The 21,391-nt window shown below is 37.7% G+C and overlaps 1 protein-coding gene across 6 annotated transcripts in view; it reads right to left on the bottom strand.

Moving 5' to 3' along the window:
- The window catches only part of ARNT (aryl hydrocarbon receptor nuclear translocator), a 72,359-nt gene that overhangs the window by 22,540 nt on the left and 28,428 nt on the right, over nucleotides 1–21,391 (bottom strand). For 3 of the 6 annotated variants that reach the window (XM_041754880.1, XM_041754882.1, XM_041754883.1), the window contains exons 3-10: nucleotides 21,148–21,192; nucleotides 15,541–15,585; nucleotides 11,118–11,162; nucleotides 8,828–9,041; nucleotides 4,957–5,170; nucleotides 3,191–3,293; nucleotides 1,952–2,017; nucleotides 1,475–1,560 (exon numbers count right to left, since the gene is read on the bottom strand). In XM_041754880.1, coding sequence (XP_041610814.1) covers nucleotides 1,475–1,560; nucleotides 1,952–2,017; nucleotides 3,191–3,293; nucleotides 4,957–5,170; nucleotides 8,828–9,041; nucleotides 11,118–11,162; nucleotides 15,541–15,585; nucleotides 21,148–21,192 — 818 coding nt within the window. Of the gene's footprint in view, nucleotides 1–1,474; nucleotides 1,561–1,951; nucleotides 2,018–3,190; nucleotides 3,294–4,956; nucleotides 5,171–8,827; nucleotides 9,042–10,939; nucleotides 11,012–11,117; nucleotides 11,163–15,540; nucleotides 15,586–21,147; nucleotides 21,193–21,391 lie in introns of those variants that run through there. The other 3 variants (XM_041754884.1, XM_041754885.1, XM_041754886.1) reach the window with 2 other exon arrangements.

Genomic DNA, 21,391 nt, shown 5'->3' with positions numbered 1-21,391 from the left:
TGCGTGGAGCCTGCTTCTCCCTCTGCCTGTGTTTCTGCCTCTCTCTGTGTATCTCTCATGAATAAATAAATAAAAATTAAAAAATAAAATAAAAAATAATTTATTAAAAAAAGTATTTTATATGTATTAATTCATATATTTTACTCATATGAATTGTAACAAACTGCAGAGTACAAGTCCCACTCAAAGTATTCTAAAAAACTATGCTGGCCAAACCAAATATATATATGAAGACAGTCATTTATTCTATGACTATATCATAGGCAGAGAACAAATGTCTTGCCCAACTTGTGGTTTTAAAATATGCAATCAAAAATAAAATTAAACAAACACCAATAGTTACTTATTTATGTCCTTTGGAAAAAAGGATAACAAAGTTTCAATGTTACATGTGGAAAGGGAAGAAGACTGCATTTTCTCCCTAGTCTTTGCACATATATTGTCTTTTTATCAAGAAAAATATTATTTCTGTGAGAGCAATACAGAAGTATAAAAGACCATGTATACTACAAATGTATGGTTTTTACAGTATATAAACTAAAAAGCTCAAATGTCACTACACTTAAAATTAGTTTTTCTTAATTACATTTAACTACAATTTACTGAATGCTTACTATATGTCAGATACTGGGCTAGGTGCTTTTATTACATTAAATCTAATCCTCAAAATAATTCCACATGGGATATATTATCTCCCAATTATAGATGAGAAAATTGAGGGGTTCTTTTTATAAAGGTCAAACATCTTACCCTAAGTTATACCATCAGTAAGTGAAAATGCCATAATCAAACCATTTTTCCAAATGCAAAGTTTAATCTCTTCCCGAAGGTGGTAACCTTTCCTCCCCCTTTTATCTTAGTTTCACTTTCCCTACAATCCCACTTCCCAATTATACCCATCCAGCAGGGAAGTAATAAAGTTGGTAGGATCTGGAAATTCTGACAAACCAGTATAAAAGGCTGATCCCCATACCCCAAACATCCTTCTCACATTTTGTTTGACTTCAAGTTCTAATAAAACTAAAGTGCTCATATCTTGATTTAAAGCCTTTAAAAAGAATATCCCACTTATAAGTTACTACAATCAAGTCATTTCCCTCTTCTCCCTCAAAGTCTTGCTCCTATTTTAGGAAGCTTTCCCAAATTAACTGCTTTCAACGACAACTGTTTCTTTGCAAACAAATATGAGAAAATAGGTATTCAGTATATACTATTATGAATCTGAACATTTAAAAATTCCATTCTGTGACAGAGCCAACACTGAATCATTTTCAAGTCTGAGTAATCCATCTCCCCAGCTGCATATAAAAAAGGGGCAGGAGTTTGCTTTTTTTTTTCCCTCCTATTTTCTTATCATGGTTTATACCAAAGTACATTTTGCATACATGATACATGGTACATGATAAATGTTAGCTAACTTTCTCGGACTCTGTGACAAACCTGCTGCACCACAAGAGAAATCCAACTTTCCTACCTGCTGGGGGCCAGGCCTTGATGTAGCCTGTACAATGGACGACCACAAAGTGAGGTTCCCCATCCTTCACAGAGCCAAGTCCATTCCTAGAAGAAGTACATGTGTGAGGAGAAAACCCTACTCAATAGCACTTAAAAGGCAACGCTGGCTTAGTACCTTTAAGCTTAGGCTCTTGCATGTTTAGAAAACTGATCACTTTTTGACCTTTCTCCCCAAAAGTGACCACCATATTTCTGACCTTGCCAAAGTAAAGGAACAAAAGGTACTGCAGCAGGAACTAGTAGGGCAACTTATTTAAATAAGATGAGCAAAAGAAGCTGTAGAAGTTCAGAAAATATTGCCAGAAAATAAATAACTGGGAAGTGAAGGATGAATGTGAGGGCTGCTAAAGGAAGTACTACAGTAAGATAGTTGAAAAAAATGATGATCTCTACCAGTATGTAGCCATCTCTGGTTTTTCATTGTTTCGGATCTCACCTGCATCTGTTCCTCACAAAGCTCAATCTATTCATGGAGACTGGGTCCACAGAGCTATTGCCACATCTGTTTCAAAGAACGGAGATATTAAAAGCAATTAAGCTGTGCCATTTAATAACTTTCCATCCATTAACAGCCAGGAAAAAAGGCTCTGGATACAACTAGACACAGGAGGAGAAAGAAGTCAGGCTTGATATTTCTAAAACTTATAACTGCCGAGAATCTGAAGTTCAAAATGTTCCATATATTCTTCAGTTGCAGAAATTCTCTACATTGGGGTCAGTATACATTTTGTGTAAAGGACCAAATGGTAAATATTTCAGCTTTTGTGGATCGTACAATTTACTGCAACTAGGCCATCAGAGCATAAAAACAGCCATAGACAATATATAAACAAATGTACATGGTTATGTTCCTATAAGACTTTACTCACAGAGTTGTGGTTTGCACATTCCTGTTCTATATCACAACCCAATCTATTTGCTATGTTTCCTTATTATTTATCTTGCTCTTGCCTATGTCTCTACATAGATCATGTTCACATATTGAGACATTCTCTCCCACCCTACTTTCCTCCTTTCATTTCTTTAAAATAATAGATAAAACTTACACAGAGTTTAATATGTACCATGCACTAGTCTAAGCATCTTTACACATATTATCTCATCCTTATAACAACTTTATGAGATTGATATTAATATAATTTCCAATATTAGGAGAAATCATAACACAAAGTTGTTATGTAATCTGCTCAAGGTTTCAGAGATAATGAGTGGCAAATCTAACAGTCTAGGTTCAGAAGTTAGTCTAAACCATTAAGTCACATATTAAATTCTAAAACTCTCAGGAAACCTTTCTTAATATCCTACTCATCATCTCTAATAAGCATCCTCTCAGTACAATGTAGGTAATTTCCACTGTATAACCTGAACTTCTTTGTGACTTTAACAGGTATCTTTTTTTTTTTTTTTTTTTAACAGGTATCTTTTCAGGACGCCTGGGTGGCTCAGCAGTTGAGCATCTACCTTTGGCTCAGGGCGTGATCCTGTGGTCTCCAGGATCAAGTCCCACATCAGGTTCCCTGCAGGTAGCCTGCATCTCTCTCTGCCTATGTCTCTGCCTCTCTCTCCCTGTGTCTCTCATGAATAAGTAAATAATCTTAAAAAAAAAAGCTTTATTAAAAAAACAAAAACCCTCTGCTCCTAATTTTTCTTATATCAATCTCAACCTGACACTTACCTCATACGGCAAATAAATGATCTCCTTGAGCCCATACACATCCTCATGGAAGACTGCTGACCTTCCTTTTTCACTGTTCCAGTCTTCAGATCAAGGATACGCCCTGAAAAATGATGTGAAGAGTAGTCTGGAGTGTGTTCTTATATATGGCGAAAAGGAAGGGAGAGAGACACTAGAGGCAAAGACAAATAGTATCCTATTCTGTCCTCCAATCTCCATGCTTATAAAAGAACACACCAAGTAGGGTTTGGATTTTTTTTCCAAGTTTAAAATATCTCAATTCCCATCAATGAATCTTATTCTTAAGTTCAAAGGCAGCACTGAAGATAACTCTGTGCAAGGAAAGAAGATGGAAGTGGAAAGTAGTGTTGGCAAGAAAGAGGCTAGGCTATATTCTTGGGTCTCACTTTCATGCACGTGCATGTACACATTTGTGCACACATGCACACTGAGGGAATGTCACTGTTTAAAAACTAATAATTTGGGCAGCCCAGGTGGCTCAGCGGTTTAGTGCCTGCCTTCAGCCCAGAGCATGATCCTGGAGACCCGGGATCAAGTCCCACGTCAGGCTCCCTGCTTGAAGCCTGCTTCTCCCTCTGCCTGTGTCTCTGCCTCTCTCTCTATGTCTCTCATGAATAAAATCTTAAAAAAAAAAAAAAAACTAGAAAAATGAAATTCATAAAAACCTAAAAGAAGGAAAAACTAAAACACAATTAAATTATAACAGACTTTCTTGTATTTAATTATCAGGTTTTTAAAATTTGATTGATTGACTGAGAGGCACAGAATGTGCATAAACATGTGTGTGTGAGAGCAGGGGGAGGGACAGAGGGAGGAGAGAGAGAATCTCAAGCAGACTCTGGCTCACCATAGAGCCAGACATGGGGCTCAATCCTACAACCCTGAGATCACAACGGGAATGGAAACCAAGAGTTGGGACGCTCAACCAACTAAGTCACCCAGGTGCCCCTTAATTACCAGTTTTGATCTGCTTTCACTTTAAATTTTTTTCTAGAGTTGCTTAAAGAGCAGATGTGTTTCCTATAGTGAGACACTTGCAAAAGGACTAAAGAGCATCAAAATAAGGGGAAGAAAGAAAACAAAAATAGAAGTAAGACAAAAAAATGGTACAGATACAAACAATAAAAACAACTTATACATTGATAACCACTCTCCTCTAAAATAAAAATCTATTATCACAGAATCCAGGATAAAGCAAAGATATGTACAAACAGGTAGAAAAAATAGCAGGTACTCATATAAATGAGACAGAAACATGGATAACTTAATTCTTTTAAAATGGGAAAAAAAGTTCATTGTAGATTTGGTTTTTACTGTTTTATTTACACTAATAAACTTTTACATGTGTACTGTCACTAAAGAAACATTTTCTGGGATCCTGGGGTGGCTTAGCAGTTTAGTGCCTGCCTTCAGCCCAGGGCGTGATCCCAGGGTTCCAGGATCGAGTCTCACATTGGGCTCCCTACATGGATGGAGTCTGCTTCTCCCTCTGCCTGTGTCTTTGCCTCTCTCTCTCTGTGTCTCTCTCATGAATAAATAAAATCTTTAAAAAAGAAAAAGAAACATTTTCTAAGAATAAGCTACAAATTATCTGCATGTGGATAGAAAAAAATTATATTCATTATAGGGGAAAATTCTAGAAGGCGTGTCAGAGTCAATGAACAAACTGAAGAGCTAAAACACCTCTTCTGTTTCAGAAAAAAATAAAGGGCTTCCCATCCATTTTCCATCCATATAATTCATACCTGTCAGGGCATTTTCTGAGGTGGAAAGCTGCTCACGAAGTTTGTCCACGTCATCTGGATGCACCTGATCATAGAGTGTGCTACCAAACCATTCAGACTGTGGCTGGTTCAAAACAGGGGTCACTGAGTCAGAGACATAAACTACCCGGCCTGTCTCACATGAGACAATAAACAGAAAGCCATCTGCTGCCTCCAAGATCAAATGTTTGAGTTCCTGTCCAAGGAAGAGAAATAAAAGTTAATACTGAACTCTTCAAAGTCAAGTATTATTCATGAAAAGAAGACACTTCAGGCCTTATGCATCTCTCTCTCTCTCCATAAGCGTTTCTGGCTCCTGCCTGATCCACAGCCCCAGCTTTGTACTCTAAGTGTCATTGCCTTCATGACAGCTTTTTCTAATAGATATTTCTTCAATCTATGTCACTATCCACCTCCTCCTCTTTACCTCACTCAAGATGGGGAATAAAAAGGCTTACCATTAATAATTTAGTCCTTGATCTCACCCCCTCTGGTCTCTTTTTAGGATCTTGCTCTACAAATACTCCCATTTTCACTCTTTCCCCTCAGATCTATAAACATGATCAAGTTTTCTCAATTCTAAACAAACCTTTTCTCAATTTTGCCCATCTCATCTCTTTTTCAGTGCCACATTTATATTTAATGTTATCTTCAATGGCTCTATTCTCTTACCTTTCACTTATTTCTCAATCCCACTATAATCATCACTCTTAAGAATTATTGTTGTTTGCAGCAGATCACCAATGTCCTCCTAACTGCCAATTCAAGCCCCCTTTTCTGGGTCTTTATCATGTTAATCTCTCTCCAGAATCTGGTGATATCCATTCCATCCTTCTGTTTTTCTCTAGCTTCTAAGACACCATCTTCCAACTTTTACTCCCTTTCTAAATGTCCTTTCTCTGCTTTAGGCACCCTTTCTTCCCTTAGTTCAAGTACTAAGTATAGATATTTCCAAGGTTCTATCTCAGGATCTCTTCTCTCTTTATACCATACTCTATCCCTGAGAGATTATATCCACTCGTCCCTGCTATGAAATGATCCCCAAGTCTACATCTCTAGACTGGTCTAAACTTTTTTTTTTTTTTTTTTTAGCTTTAAGCAGACCTAAATTCCAACTAACTTTTAAATATTTCCAATTAGATACTCTACCAGCAACTCAATTTCAACATTTCAAAACTAGTCATATTTCCCCCTCCAAAAATCCTCTGTGCTCTTCTAGCATTTCCTTTCTTAATTAACAGTACCACCTTCCTATCAGGCTACAAGACTCAAAATCAAATTACTCTCTCATGCTCCAGTGATATTAGTTTTATCAATTCTATTTCCAATACTACATCACCATCCTAGTCATCTTACACCAAGACTAATGAAATGGTCTTCCTGCTTTCATTCTCTTGAATCCAGCCTTAAAATGCTACTACACAGACTAATATATGTTTTTTAGAGGGGTGGAGGAGAACAGGAGGCAGAGAGAGAGAGAGAGAGCATTTGCTGAAGTTATTCACAGTATTTATGACACTAATTCCTTACCTCTCCATGTTTATCCATCTACAGGACTTTAATACTGTGAATCTATGATACAACTAACTGTGTGTTTATATTGTGATTTATTTATTTACAGATCTACTGCCACTAATGACTATCTCTAATCTCTTTATTCTTTTCATAGCACAAAGTACCTGGTTAGCCCACAAAAGGTGCATAACTGGAGTCTGTTCAATCAGTATCTCTACATAGATTGTTAGAATAAACTGATTAACTATTTCAATGTACATGTATATAAAATCCATGCTATGTGTGCTTTCTTTTTTTTTTTTTTTTTTTTAATTTTTTTTTTATTTATTTATGATAGTCACAGAGAGAGAGAGAGAGAGAGGCAGAGACACGGGCAGAGGGAGAAGCAGGCTCCATGCACCGGGAGCCTGATGTGGGATTCGATCCCGGGTCTCCAGGATCGCGCCCTGGGCCAAAGGCAGGCGCCAAACCGCTGCGCCACCCAGGGATCCCTATGTGTGCTTTCATATAGATACCCCTATTTAGAAAAAAAAATTTTTTTTAAGATTTTATTTATTCATGAGAGACACACAGAGAGAGAGAGAGAGAGAGAGAGAGAGGCAGAGACACGGGCAGAGAAAGAAGCATGCTCCATGCAGGGAGCCTGACGTGGGACGCAATCCCAGGACTCCAGGATCACGCCTTGGGCCAAAGGTAGGCACCAAACCACTGAGCCACCCAAGGATCCCCTGGAAAATTATTACTTTCTTCCAAACCACATTCCTTCCTTCTAAGCCTCTGAATGAAAGGGTGACATTATAGGCCAATTTTTTCTTCCTTATATTTCCTATCTTCCAAATTTTTCTGCAATAGCCATGTGTTATTTTTAATAATCAAAACAGAACATGGCTTTCTTACTCTTAGAAGTCTTTGCTGATGACCATCCCTACTCAGACCTGATCATTCTATTCACTTTAGCCATCCTCCACTATATATTTATCTAGTCCCATATAAATTATTAATGTGTTTTAAAACAAGGTTATTTCTCAGGGTGTCTAGATGGCTCAGTAAGTTGAGTGTCTGACACTTGATTTCGGTTCCGGTCACGATTTCATGGGTCAGGGGATCCAGCCCTACATCAGGCTCCACGCTCAGTGTACAGTCTGCTTGAGATTCTCTCCTTCTCCCTCTGGCCCTTGCCCAGGTCACATACACACTCTCTCTCTCAAATAAACAAACAAAAAATAAAATCTTTAAAAAGAGGTTTTTCTTCCTTAAACACATTTTCCTCCCATTTTTCACTTATGTGTGTATCTAGCCACTCAAATATTCATATTCAGACTGATTTCCAAAAACTCACATATTCACATTCAGACTGACATCCCAAGCAGCTAGAAATGTTTTTGCCTTACCTATTTTTCTCATTACATGTAACATAGCAAATCTCTAAGGAATGATGACTGCCTTGTTAGACTCCTTGTATCACTAAAACTGAAAGCTGCTTCAGGAATAAGAAATAGATTTCTTCCATCTTCTATAACCCTACAGCCAACGAAGAGAACTGGTTCCATGGACATGGTCATCTCTTCTTCCTACAATTCCACTCATTTCATCATATAGGCTACATCCACGAGTTAAGTTTTAAATAGCTATAAGCTTGCGGTGCCTAGGTTAAGTGTCTGCTCTGCCTTCAGCTCAGGTCATGATCCAGGGTCCTGGAATCGAGCATCAGGTTCCCTGCTCAGCAGAGAGTCTGCTTCTCACTATCCCTCTGCCCTCCCACCTGCTAGTGCATGTTCTCACTCTCAAATAAAATCTTTAAAAAAAAAATACCTATAGGCTTACCAAATAGTTTGCACAAGTCTTCTGTACTTCTCATTGTTCCAATGCTAATGAATATTATTATTATTATTATTATTATTATTATTTTTTGCTAATGAATATTATAGCCAGGAATTGAAACTACTTTCCCATGGTGTAAATTTTTCCTTAACAGGGTAGCCCAGGTGGCTCAGCGGGCAGCCCAGGTGGCTCAGCAGTTTAGCGCTGCCTTCAGCCCAGGGCATGATCCTGGAGACCCAGGATGGAGTCCCGCATCAGGCTCCCTGCATGGAGCCTGCTTCTCCCTCTGCCTGTATCTCTGCCTCTCTCTCTCTGTCCCTCTCATGAATAAATAAATAAAATCTTAATAAATAAATAAATTTTTCCCTAACAGCTGAATTCTTGTACTTTAAGTAATATACAGACTCAGCTCTTCTCTGACTTCCAATATAAGACACTAGTTAGAATTATGGTCATCTACCCCCAAAAGATCAAAACTTTCAACAGGTTCTATCTCAGAGTTGTACATCTCAGAGACCTGATCAGTGAGGAACGAAGGCTTGTAGGTGCCATCAGTGGATGTATTCCCAGTTCCTCGCAAAGACTTCATGTGAGAGACTGCCATGCGTAAGATGGTTAACTTGTCTGGTTTTCGAGCCAGGGCACTACAGGTGGGCACCATGTCTGACAGTTCTGTGATGTAGGCTGTCATCTTGTTCCGTCGTCGTCGTTCAATTTCACTATGATTTTCCCTGCATGGAGAGAGGAGTTGTTCACATCTGGCCGTTTGGGAGCAGGTAAAGTGATATAAATATGGAGTGAGCTGCTGAAGAAATACAGTTTTTAGATTGAGGAGTGCTTAAGTCTCAGAAGGTAGAGTCAAGTTTGCCAATCTTCTCATGCAGAACAAGCATGGAATAGAAACTAACAAGGCAGACAGAGAATAAACAGTTACTAGCAATTCTATCTCCTGGAAACTTTCACTTCCTATATAGATTACCATTCCCCCAAAACAAAACAAAAAATGTTTTAAGAAATGATAATCTTAAAAGATGTTGATTTTATTCACTTTAGTTCCTCAGAGACAAATAATCTCAGCTTGGCTGACTCCATGGTTACTAATTCAACTTTTTAAAGGCTAAAACTAAAATGGCCAGTTTTTTCTAAAACAAGTATATTGCACAACAGCTGATAAAAGAATTGATAGTATGGATTCCTTTAGTCTCTAAAATGTTGCCTGTTCTCAGCTTCTCTCTTACTCTTAACTCTAGCAGGCAGAATGGAAGATTTTGAAATTTTATTTGTCTCATTAATGCACCAAATCCTACCTTCTTTATCTGGGTGTGGTGCCAGTGCATTGAGCTCAAAAGATTCTAAGGCATCATCTATTAGAGATCCCTTTGGGTCGCTAGTTGGAACAAAATGAATTGGAGGATAAAAGTGGACTGAGGAGGAAAAGGCCTGAAAACAGACAATTTGGATCTCAACAGCATAAGTAGACCACTTCTCCAACACTGATTTCCTCAAAATCAAAACAGAATTTTATCATTGTTAAAAATAATAACCCAGTAGTTTTCAAGTTGGATTTCTGAAAAGCCCCATAGTTCCTCAGTGTCTTCAACCGGGATGCCTCAAAGAGAAAAAAACAATGTGCTGCTTTACTGCTTTGTCTTGAGCAGCTTTTGCTTTAACTTTTTCATTTACTTCCCTTACTATTCAAGGATCCTATCTGAATAAAAGTTCTTTGTCAAAACAAAAAGAAAAATGAAAACTGACCTAATATAAATCTTTTTAAGAGAAGAGAAAACTATAAGGTTAAGCAATTAAGTGATTTTCCCAAAGAAAGCACTCATTCCCAATTAATGCAATGGTCTTCCCACCATATCATGCCAAATCAGCTTTTCGAAGATTTAAAGAGTTAGCAGGAAAGGACAACAAAATGGGCTTGTGGACCTGCTGAAAAAGGAAATGAGATGAGGGGGGAAAAGTAGTAAAACCAGGCATTGGTATCAATATCTCCTACTGAGTGGTCCCAAATCATAGAAGCCAGAAAACAGAAAAATCTGGGCATACCATTACAATATTACCATATCGTAATATTTCTACATTATTGACAAAAGTCTCCAAAGAGAACTCTACAGCCTCCTTCCCAAATGGCAAAAAGGTCTCACTATATAAGTCCTATTTGTTAATTTGCCTGAGAAACAGAATATCCAACGTTCAAACTTAAAGCACCCATCTTCCTAGTATCTGATGGATTTCTGACACTGAAGTCCACAAGGCTAATCTTTTCAAAAGCCACATCAAGGCTGCTAAAACTTTTCCAAGAAACCACAAAAGATTCAATCACCAAAGCAAGACGATACTACTATGACACAGTAATCTAGCCTGTGAGTCTAGAAAGGTGTGCTTTCTAGAGAGGTGTGGAATAAATGCTAAGGCCTAAATATTGGGAACTAATTGCAAACACAGAGATATTTATTAGCCTTCTGATAAAAGAGTATTTTCCTGCGAAAGCACCAACAGGCATCACTGCCCTGCTTCTAAAGCCTTTTATTTTGTAAAACAGTGCTGAGACAAAGAGGAAAAGAGAAAACTATAAAACTAATAGCAATTTCTTAAATTCCTTAGTAAAGTTCCCTCAACTCACCCACTTTCTGATGGGGGAGGCCAAAGTTCCTGTTACACACAAACTTCTAAAAAATCTTGTCCTCTCTTGCCACAGATAAGGAAAGACACAAAGAGAAAGGGGAAGAAAAGAGCAGAGTAAGAAAAAGGAAAAAGCAGCATCATCTGCTTCATCATGCTGAAAGATACTGTTTTCCTACCTGGCAAGTCTCTCTTTATCCGCAGAGCTCTGCTCATCATCCGACCTAAAAACAGAATTAATGAACTAAGCTAAAATTAAAATAAAAAGAAAGAAAAAAAAAAAAAGAAAGATGGATGGATAAATGGAAAGAAGGAGGGGGAAAGGGAAGGAAAAAGGAAATAGAACAAAATAGATGCAGAGAAGGGAAAATTAAAATATACACAGGAACCTTGCCTATAACTCTACAAAGCCATTTATTAGGATAAAGAAAAAGTAATTTACAGGACAAAGGTTGACATAAAAGCAAGGCCAATATTCATTATAAATTAACATAGTCTGAACACAGAAAACACTTTGCTATCAATCTCTGTAGAGACCAACAAAATAGAGTTTGAACAAGAACCAAACAAGGGAATACCATTCTCACACACTTCTTCCAAAATAAAATTATATTCACATATGCTATTTTTTTTAAAGATTTATTTATTTATGGAGATCCCTGGGTGGCTCAGTGGTTTGGCGCCTGCCTTTGGTCCAGGGTGTGGTCCTGGAGTCCGGGATCGAGTCCCACATTGGGCTCCCTGCATGGAGCCTGCTTCTCCCTCTGCCTGTGTCTCTGCCTCTCTCTCTCTCTCTGTGTCTCTCATGAATAAATAAATAAAATCTTTAAAAAAAAAAAAAGATTTATTTATTTACGGGCAGCCCAGGTGGCTCAGCGGTTTAGCGCCACCTTCAGCCCAGGGCCTGATCCTGGAGACCCAGGATCAAGTCCCATGTCAGGCTCCCTGCATGGAGCCTGCTTCTCGCTCTGCCTGTGTCTCTGCCTCTGTGTGTGTGTGTGTGTGTGTGTGTGTCTCTCATGAATAAATAAATAAAATCTTTAAAAAAAAAAAAGATTTATTTATCTACTTGAGAGAGGGGGGAAGGGCAGAAGGAAAGAGAATCCTCAAGCAGACTCATCACTAAGCACAGAGCCTGATGCGGGGCTTGATCCCAGGACTCTGAGATCACTACCTAAGTCAAAATCAAGAGTTGGCTGCTTCAAACTATGTCCTTCAACAGATGAATGGATAAAGAAGATGTGGTGTATATATAGACAATGGATTATTACTCAGCCATCAGAAATGACAAATAACCATCATTTGCTTTGACGAGGATGGAACTAGTGGTTATTATGCTAAGTGAAATATGTTAATCAGAGGACAATCATCATATGGTTTCATTTATATGTGGAATATAAGAAATAGTGAAATGGATTATAAGGGAAATGAGGGCAACTGAGTGGGGAAAAATTACAGGAAGACAAACCATGAGACTCCTAACTCTGGGAAACAAACAAAGGGTTGTGGAAGGGGAGGTGGGTGGAGGATGGGGTAACTGGGTGACGGGCACTAAGGAGGGCATTTGATGGGATGAGTAGTGGGTGTTATACTGTACGTTGGGAAGTTGAATTTAAATCTAAAAAAAATTTTTTTTAAAGCTGGCTGCTTAACAACTGAGCCACCCAGGCACCCCCATATATGCTATTCTACAATTTTTAAAAAAATCAAAGAGTAAATCATAAGAATGTCGAACAAATGATCACAAATACAAATCTCTCTGTAACATGCAGACACACAGACATGCACTCACAGATAACCAAACAGGTTTCACTGGAGAAATTACATAAATAAAACTTAAGAATTAGGCTTTTGGCATATCCCCTATCACTGATTTGATAAAGTAGTAAATTTTTATTTATTCACTCTCCCATAAATTAGTAGTAAAGCCCCGACACTGGTGGATCCCTATGCCAACTGCCCCTCCCCTAGAGGAGGCTCAAAGGATTCCCATTAAGTTTTTCAGGAAAACAGGGATCCCTGGGTGGCGCAGCGGTTTAGCATCTGCCTTTGGCCCAGGGCGCGATCCTGGAGACGGGGGATCAAATCCCACGTCAGGTTCCTGGTGCATGGAGCCTGCTTCTCCCTCTGCCTATGTCTCTGCCTCCCTCTCTCTCTCTCTCTCTCTCTCTGTGACTATCATAAATAAATAAAAATTGAAAAAAAATTTTAAAAAAAAGTTTTTCAGGAAAACAGAAAACTATAAGAGTTGGTGGCAACTGAAGAAACATCAAGGTATTGGTAGGCCAGTGTATCAGTAATCAGCTCCATTAAAAACAACATATATATATAAAGAAACCTCAAATAAAATGTGTAAGTATGATATAGTAACACTATTTCATTATTAAAAGTGACACGTACAGGGGCACCTGAATGGCACAGCTGATTAAGTGTCCAACTCTTGGTTTTGGCTCAGGTCATGATCGCAGAATGGTGAGATGGAGCCCCCCCCCCGCCCCAAAAGGCTATGTGCTTGCTGTGGAGCCTGCTTGGGATTCTCCCTCTCTCTCTCTCTGTCCTTCCTTCCCATGCTCACTCACTTGCCTGTTCTCGCTCTCATTCTAAAATAAAAAAATAAATCTAAAAAAAAACAAGTGACATGTACAATGATGTTATCAATACCTGGGAAAGTTTCTACTAAATGGTCCACAGGAAAAAAGAGACTCAAAATAATACAGTAACAATAAGAACAAAAATATGAAAACTTATGTATACTGATGAGAAACGCAAGAGAACGGTCTTACATTCAGTAGCTTAAACATGTTCAGTGGTTATTATGGTTGCTTAACAAACTACAAATCCTTTATTCAAAGAATTGAGAAAATACATATATTTTCAGCTTTGAAGACCCTCTACTAAATTCCCAGGAGAATATGTGAGGTAAACTGGCAAATCATCTCTTACAGGAATAAGTTATTAAAAAGAAAGTTAAATATCTAAAATTCTTATTATTACTGCTCCTACAAGTAGAAATCCATAATCCCTTATCTACTCTTATCTCTGAATGAAATATGTAAATGTTTTAATATTTACATTAAGGAGGACAAATGAAGACTAAAATAATTCAGGTCATGTCTTCATAGCTTTTTGGAATTTAAATCAAGAGACTAGGAACCTTTATGACCAGTACTATTTGATGGCTTGACTTTCATTCTTTTTTTTTTTTTTTTTTTTTTTTTTTTTTAAATTTTATTTATTTATGATAGTCATACAGAGAGAGAGAGAGAGAGAGAGGCAGAGACACAGGCAGAGGGAGAAGCAGGCTCCATGCACCGGGAGCCCGATGTGGGACTCGATCCCGGGTCTCCAGGATCGCGCCCTGGGCCAAAGGCAGGCGCCAAACCGCTGCGCCACCCAGGGATCCCTCTTTTTTTTTTTTTTTTAAGTTTATTTAGTTAAGCAATCTTTAAACCCAATGTGGGGCTTGAACTAAGGACCCTAAGATCAGGAGCTGCATGCTCTAATGACTGAGCCAGCCAGGTGCCCATGATGCTTGACTTTCTAACACAGTTTGAAAAACTATTCCCCAAATATCTATAATTAACTTCTCATTTTAGAGATGGTTTACATCCTCAAGTATTTATAAGTACCTATTTCATTAAATAAATTCTTTGAAAATCTCTTAAATCACTCCTTTCCTATTGCCATTACCTCGACTCTAGCCCAAGCACTCATGATTTTATAGCTATATTAATTATTTCAACAGTCTCCCATCTACCTCCCTGACTACAGTGCTTCTCTTTAATCAATCTTCTACAGAGCTACTAGAGAAAAATCCCACATATATTTTATTTATTAAAATCTCTTTTTCAAAGCTCATGATGGCATCTTATTGCTTCAGATATAAGCTACTGTGACTGGTATTTCTTAGCCCTCCAACAGTGGTTCTCAAAGTATGGTCCCCAGATTAGCAACATTTGCAATAAATATAAGTACTCAGTTAAGCTCTGGATTTTTTATTATTCATTTTTCTGAGGTGGCTGCAAACTCAATTTTTAAAAAACAAACGAATTCACTGTTAAAATATAAAATTTAGAATCAACTTTCTAAAAACATATATTTGCTTTTTATTAAACATAAATCAACTCAATAGTTGAGAAGGATTTATGTTTAATAAAAAGCAAAGTATTTTTCATAATCTTAACAAAATTTAAATTTATTCCAATCAAAATTAAACTCCACAAAAATTGTTTCTGTTGCCATTTTTATTTTTATTTTTTTTTTTCTGTTGCCATTTTTAAAAGAAAACTATTATCTGTACAGATTTTGTGAACCCATTTAATAATAAATGCAACCAAGAAATTCCTAACATGTGTTCCTGTGGACACCTGCAAGTTCACCGTATAACTACCTATTATATACATAAAAACATTGTGTATATTGTACCATCAGTTTGAAGCCATGTTACCTGAACATAAACAATAACTGTCATACGAAATTTTGCCAGCTTTCAAAATAAGAAGACTAGCCAGAGAAATTAACTACTAATGAGATCAAATTAAAAATCTATACACTTGAATTGCCTGGTCCCACAACATGGCCCAAGATGCTCTACTACATTACCTGGCAAATCGCTCCTTATCATTAGACATCTGATCATCATCACACCTAAAGAAGAAAGATAAGATTAGCCCAAAGCATTATACTTGTTATGTCTACTTCATCTGAAATAAAAACTAGAAAGGAATAAAAGTATTCAATAGGGAAAAAAAGCCAATGGAAAAGCATCACAAAGCAATAGAGATATTGCTATTATTTGTCTTCTGATGTTCTCCTTTAACCTTACTTATCAGATACTGCAAAACAAGATGATAATCTCCTAAGGGCACAGCTAACTTCCCTGTCAGCACCACTCTGAGATTAGGGATAGTTCTGTTTTAATTATGGCAAAAAAAAAAAAAAAACCATGGCACATAATATTTACCATCTTAACCATTTTTAAGGATACAATTCAGTAGTGCTATACTTAACATTGTTGTGCAACTGATCTATAGAACTTTCTAATTTTGCAAAACTGAGACTCATTATATACACTAAACATCCTCTTCCCACCTGCTCCCAATCCAATTCCCAGCTCCTAATAACCATCTCTATACTTTGTCTCTAATTTTGACTACTTTAGATACCTCATATAAGTAAGATCATATAGTCTTTTTGTGACTGGCCTATTTTACTTAGTCAAATGTCTTCAACATTCATCCATGTTGTAGCATATGCCAGGATTTCCTTCCTTTCTAAGGCTGAACAATATTCCATTGGACATATATGTCACATTTTCTTTATGTATTCATCTGTCAATGGATATTAGGTTGCTTCCACCTCTTGGATATTGTGAAAATGGGGCAGTGCACATGTGTGTGCAAATATCTAAGACCCTGCTTTCAATTATTTTGGATATTTATGACCAGGAGTGCAGCTCCTGAATCTACAATAACTCTACTTTTAGTTTTTTGAAGAATCTCCATACTGTTTTCCACAGTGGTTAAATTACAATTTACATTCCGGCCAATAGTGCAAAAGGGTTCCCTTTTCACATCCTTATCCAACACTTATTTTCTGTTTCTTTGATGGTACCCATCATCATGGATGTCACATGGTATCTCACTGTAATTTCAATTTGCATTTCTCTAATGATTAGCGATGCTGAACATCTTTTCATATATTTGTTGGCTTTCTGCATATCTGCTCTTGAAAAATGTGTATTCAAGTCATTTGCCCTTTTTTTTTTTTAAGATTTTATTTATTTATTCACGAGAGACACAGAGAGAGGGGCAGAGACACAGCCAGAAGAAGAAGCAGGCTCCATGCAGGGAGCTCAATGTGGGACTCAATCCAGGGACTCTGGGATCACGCTCCGAGCCAAAGGCAGATGCTCAACCACTAAGCCACCCAGGCATCCCATTTGCCCATTTTTAATCAGGTTGTTTTGTTTTGCTGAATTGCTGTAATTCTTCATATATTGTAGATATTAACCTCTTATCAGATACATGACTTACAAGTATTTTCTTCCATTACATGGGTTATCTTTTCACTGCTTTCTTTGGTGCACAGAAGTTTTTAAGAGATAGTTTTAGATTATTACTTCAACAATGTTCTTTATCTCTCTGATCAAGGAAATAATCCCTTCATCCCAACAACTTCTACTTGGGATCATATCTGCTAAATACAGAAAATACAGGATTTGTTGAGGAAGGAAAACCTAACTTTAAAAACACTATTCTCTGGCAGCCCAGGTGGCTCAGCGGTTTAGCGCCACCTTCAGCCCAGGGCATGATCCTGGAGACCCGGGATTAAGTCCCATGGCAGGCTCTCTGCATGGAGCCTGCTTCTCCCTCTGCCTGTGTCTCTGCCTCTCTCTCTCTGTCTCTCATGAATAAATAAATAAAATCTTAAAAAGAAAAAAAAGGGGGGATCCCTGGGTGGCTCAGCAGTTTAGCGCCTGCCTTTGGCCCGGGGCGTGATCCTGGAGTCCCGGGATCGGGTCCCGCGTCGGGCTCCCGGCATGGAGCCTGCTTCTCCCTCCTCCTGTGTCTCTGCCTCTCTCTCTCTCTCTCTCTCTATCATAAATAAATAAATAAATAAATCTTAAAAAAAAAAAACCACACACTATTCTCTGCATGATCTAAATTTTCCTCTTCTCACTGCCACAGGATAGAGCAAAGACCTACCAACTTTTGGAAGAAAGTGTTTTTGTATGGAGATAGGTAAGTCTCATAAAATTTGCAGTTAAACCAGTTATTAAATTAATGGCAAAAGTTATACTGTTCCTTCACAGATGTAAATCCTCAACTAATCCAACCCCAATAGGCCTCCTGGGTGGCTCAACAGTTAAGCATCTGCCTTTAGCTCAGGTCTAATCCTGGAGTCCCAGGATCGAGTCCCATATCAGGCTCCCTGCATGGAGCCTACTTTTCCCTCTGCCTATGTCTCTGCCTCTCTCTGTGTGTCTCTCATGAATAAATAAATAAAATCTTAAAAAAAAAAAAAAAACCCAACCCCAAGAATATTCAGTGTTTGAGAATAATAGGAGAGCAGAAGAAAAATGGGCAAACATGAAGAAGTAACTGAATTCCACTTCAAAGAGTCTGTTTCCAGGACACAAAATATGCTTTAAATCAGATGCTACTAACTCCTAGTTAAAACACGTAACCTGAACTGAAAAGAGAGCCTTATAATTTACATATTAACTTTGAATCTCAAGAATGAGTCTTCTAGATCCTTACTACTCAAAGTATAGTCAGTGGCTGGAAGAAGCAGCATCACCTAGGAATAAATCAGAGCATAGAACCTTGGGCCCTACCTCAGGCCTATTGAATTACATTTAATTTTTTTTTTAAGTAATCTCTAGGCCAAACATGGGGCTTACATTCACAACCCCACACTCAAGAGTTGCATGCTCTACCAACTAAGCCAGCCCAGACCTACTGAATTAGAATCTTCACCTTCACAAGAAACCCCAGGTGATTCTGTATAGGCACTAAAGTTTGAGAAGCAGTATTGTGGATACTAGTAACTCTGACATTGTACCTGGAGTTTCAAAGGCTTGATATTATTAAAAATGATTTTATAGGTGTCTGGAAAATATAACAAAATGACATTTTAACAAATCAATGAAAAGACATAATAAATTACAACTTTCAAAAGTAGCATCCACACTGGGTGTTAAATACAGTATGTTGGCAAGTTGAATTTAAATAAAATAAAAACAAAAAATTAAAATATAAAAATTAAAACAGCACAACAAAAAACAAAGAGTAGCATCCACCAAGGAAATTTAATGCTGACTCATACAATGCAAGTAAGACTTTCATTGTCCAGAGTGGAAAATTCCAATTGTTTAAAATAAATAAATTTAGTGATACCTCTCCCAGACATAATGACCCACTATGTAAAATGAATTGTGACAGTCTTTTTTTATGGTTGGGGAAAGGAAAAATGAACCTTTCTGGATCTGCATATAGTTTGAGACTACTAGATTTTGTGGAAATAGAGACAATGACTCAGGGCCTGAGCTGAGAAATATAAATAAGACAAGTGATTACCTCTATGACATTCAAATGCACAATACAGTTCTACCAATAGCATCTATCAGTTATAATCAGGAATTCTCCTTTGGAATAATTCCCAGAACTGTTTGAAAAAGTTGATCCTTCCCCCAAAATTGAAATATCCTCCCCTCTTCACATTTATTACTACTCAGTAAGTCTCAAAAGTCCTCTTGGAGAATTATTTTCTCCAATGTTTTGCAACTATTCCTTTCTGGTAGCCAAGTTACAGTTGTTTTCAAGAATATCTGGTAGGATTCAGCAAATAGTTAGCAGCAAGAAATATAAGCCTAAATAAAAATTACTAAAATGGGGACACCTGGGTGGCTCAACAGTTGAGCGTCTGCCTTCAGCTCAGGGCATGATCCCAGGGTCCGGGCTCCTTGTGTGAGCCTGCTTCTCCATCTGCATGTGTCTCTACCTTTCTCTCTGTGTCTCTCATGAATAAATAAAATCTTTTTAAAAAATTACTAAAATGAAAAAAATAGATGTCTCTGACAGAACTTAAGCATTATAAAACAAAACAATGGCAAGCAATTTACAATATGAATATCCTCTATGCAAAAACAAAAACTGAGGATTATGAATGTATGTCCACACATATACATTTAAATATATTTATATATATACTGAATATTTCTGGAAGGATATTCAATAAACTGGAAACTGTAGTTGTCTAAGGGGAAAGGGTCTGAAGTGAAATGAAGACATACTTGCACTACATGTAACTTTGTAATATTTAAAAATTTATAAAATATATTACCAGTTAAGATTTAGTTGTTAGGACAAATGAAATCTGGACACTCGTATAATAAAATAATGGCTTCTTTTTAATAGGGCTCCTTTATCGATTAAATATTTGTTATTCAACAAAGCAGACCCACCTAGGTAATATTTTCAACTTTGAAAAGAAAAAAAGGTAGGCTACAGTCAAGGTTATCTTCCTTTCTTTGACTCTTACTGCTTGTGCTCGCTTCGGCAGCACATATACTAAAATTGACTCTTACTGATTTTATTATTTAAAGATTTTATTTATTTATTCATAGAGACAGAGAGAGAGAGAGAGAGGCAGAGACACAGGCAGAGGGAGAAGCAGGCATCATACAGAGAGCCCGACGTGGAACTCGATCCCAGGTCTCCAGGATCACGCCCTGAGCTGCAGGCGGCACTAAACCACTGCGGCACCGGGGCTGCCCTGCTTTCCTTATTTAAAAACAAAACCTCGGGATCCCTGGGTGGCGCAGCGGTTTAGCGCCTGCCTTTGGCCCAGGGTGCGATCCTGGACACCCGGGATCAAATCCCACGTCGGGCTCCCGGTGCATGGAGCCTGCTTCTCCCTCTGCCTATGTCTCTGCCCCTCTCTCTCTCTCTCTCTCTCTGTGACTATCATAAATAAAAATAAAAAATAAAAAAATAAAAAACAAGTAATTGGTCTTCAGCAAGAATAATTATTTCCCTTCTCTGAAAGAACTCCTCCAACAATATATCGAAAAGTCCATTTTCAGTGCTCCAGAAGATTCATTATTTAAGGATACAAATTCTAATTCCTGCTCTGAAAGAATCAATGGGCATCAGAAAATATGAAAGGTACTTTAATGCCCGCCCCCCCCAATGAATTACACCTTGGCTTCCTAACACACTGACTCAGGACTTGAACATAAGATTTGCTTTCGCCAAAGGAACACCAGCAAATGTCAATACAAAGCAGAGGCTTGATAAGCACTTAGACTGAGACTTGCCCTTCACACTGTAGCCATTGGCATGTAAAGAAACTCAGTCTGACATTCTTAAAGATAAAAGACCACAAAGAAAACAGAATAACCATCCAGCCAATCCACAGCATTGTGAGAAATAATATATCATCGGTGTTTTTAAACGACACAGCAATAGAAAACTAAAACAGAGGGTCTTGGAAATTCTCTGCCCTCTCTTCACTGAGCTCCTTCCTCTGGATCCATTTAAAAAATGCTTGAAAATGTTATAAGGTATAACACAATAGGAAACTTTAGTTTTAGGATAAAGAACTTGCCTTAGGCCTAAGGACAAAAATATTACAAGTCAGAAATATAAAGATCACGAACTCATCTTTAATATCAGAAATCTAAGAAAATTTTAAAAATCTTACCTCAAAAATTTACTGTTCCCTTCTCCATCATCATCAAAATCCAACCTGGGTAAAACCAACAATAAATATTATAAGCCCACTGACAATACAGAAAATTAAGAAATTAACATTTCTCAACCCACAAGCTATCTGAACATCCACCCAAATGGAAGAAGGAAAAGAGGAAGTAGACACAGAAGTCAAAGCTATGTGATTTCCTCCTTGTACCCAACTAGGCAATCAAAAGAGTACCTACCTGCTGCTG

This window comes from Vulpes lagopus, chromosome 5 (genome assembly GCF_018345385.1).
Source record: "Vulpes lagopus strain Blue_001 chromosome 5, ASM1834538v1, whole genome shotgun sequence".
NCBI lineage: Eukaryota > Metazoa > Chordata > Mammalia > Carnivora > Canidae > Vulpes > Vulpes lagopus.
Note: the sequence above shows the minus strand (reverse complement) of the source record. Positions and strands in the feature narration are given on the sequence as shown.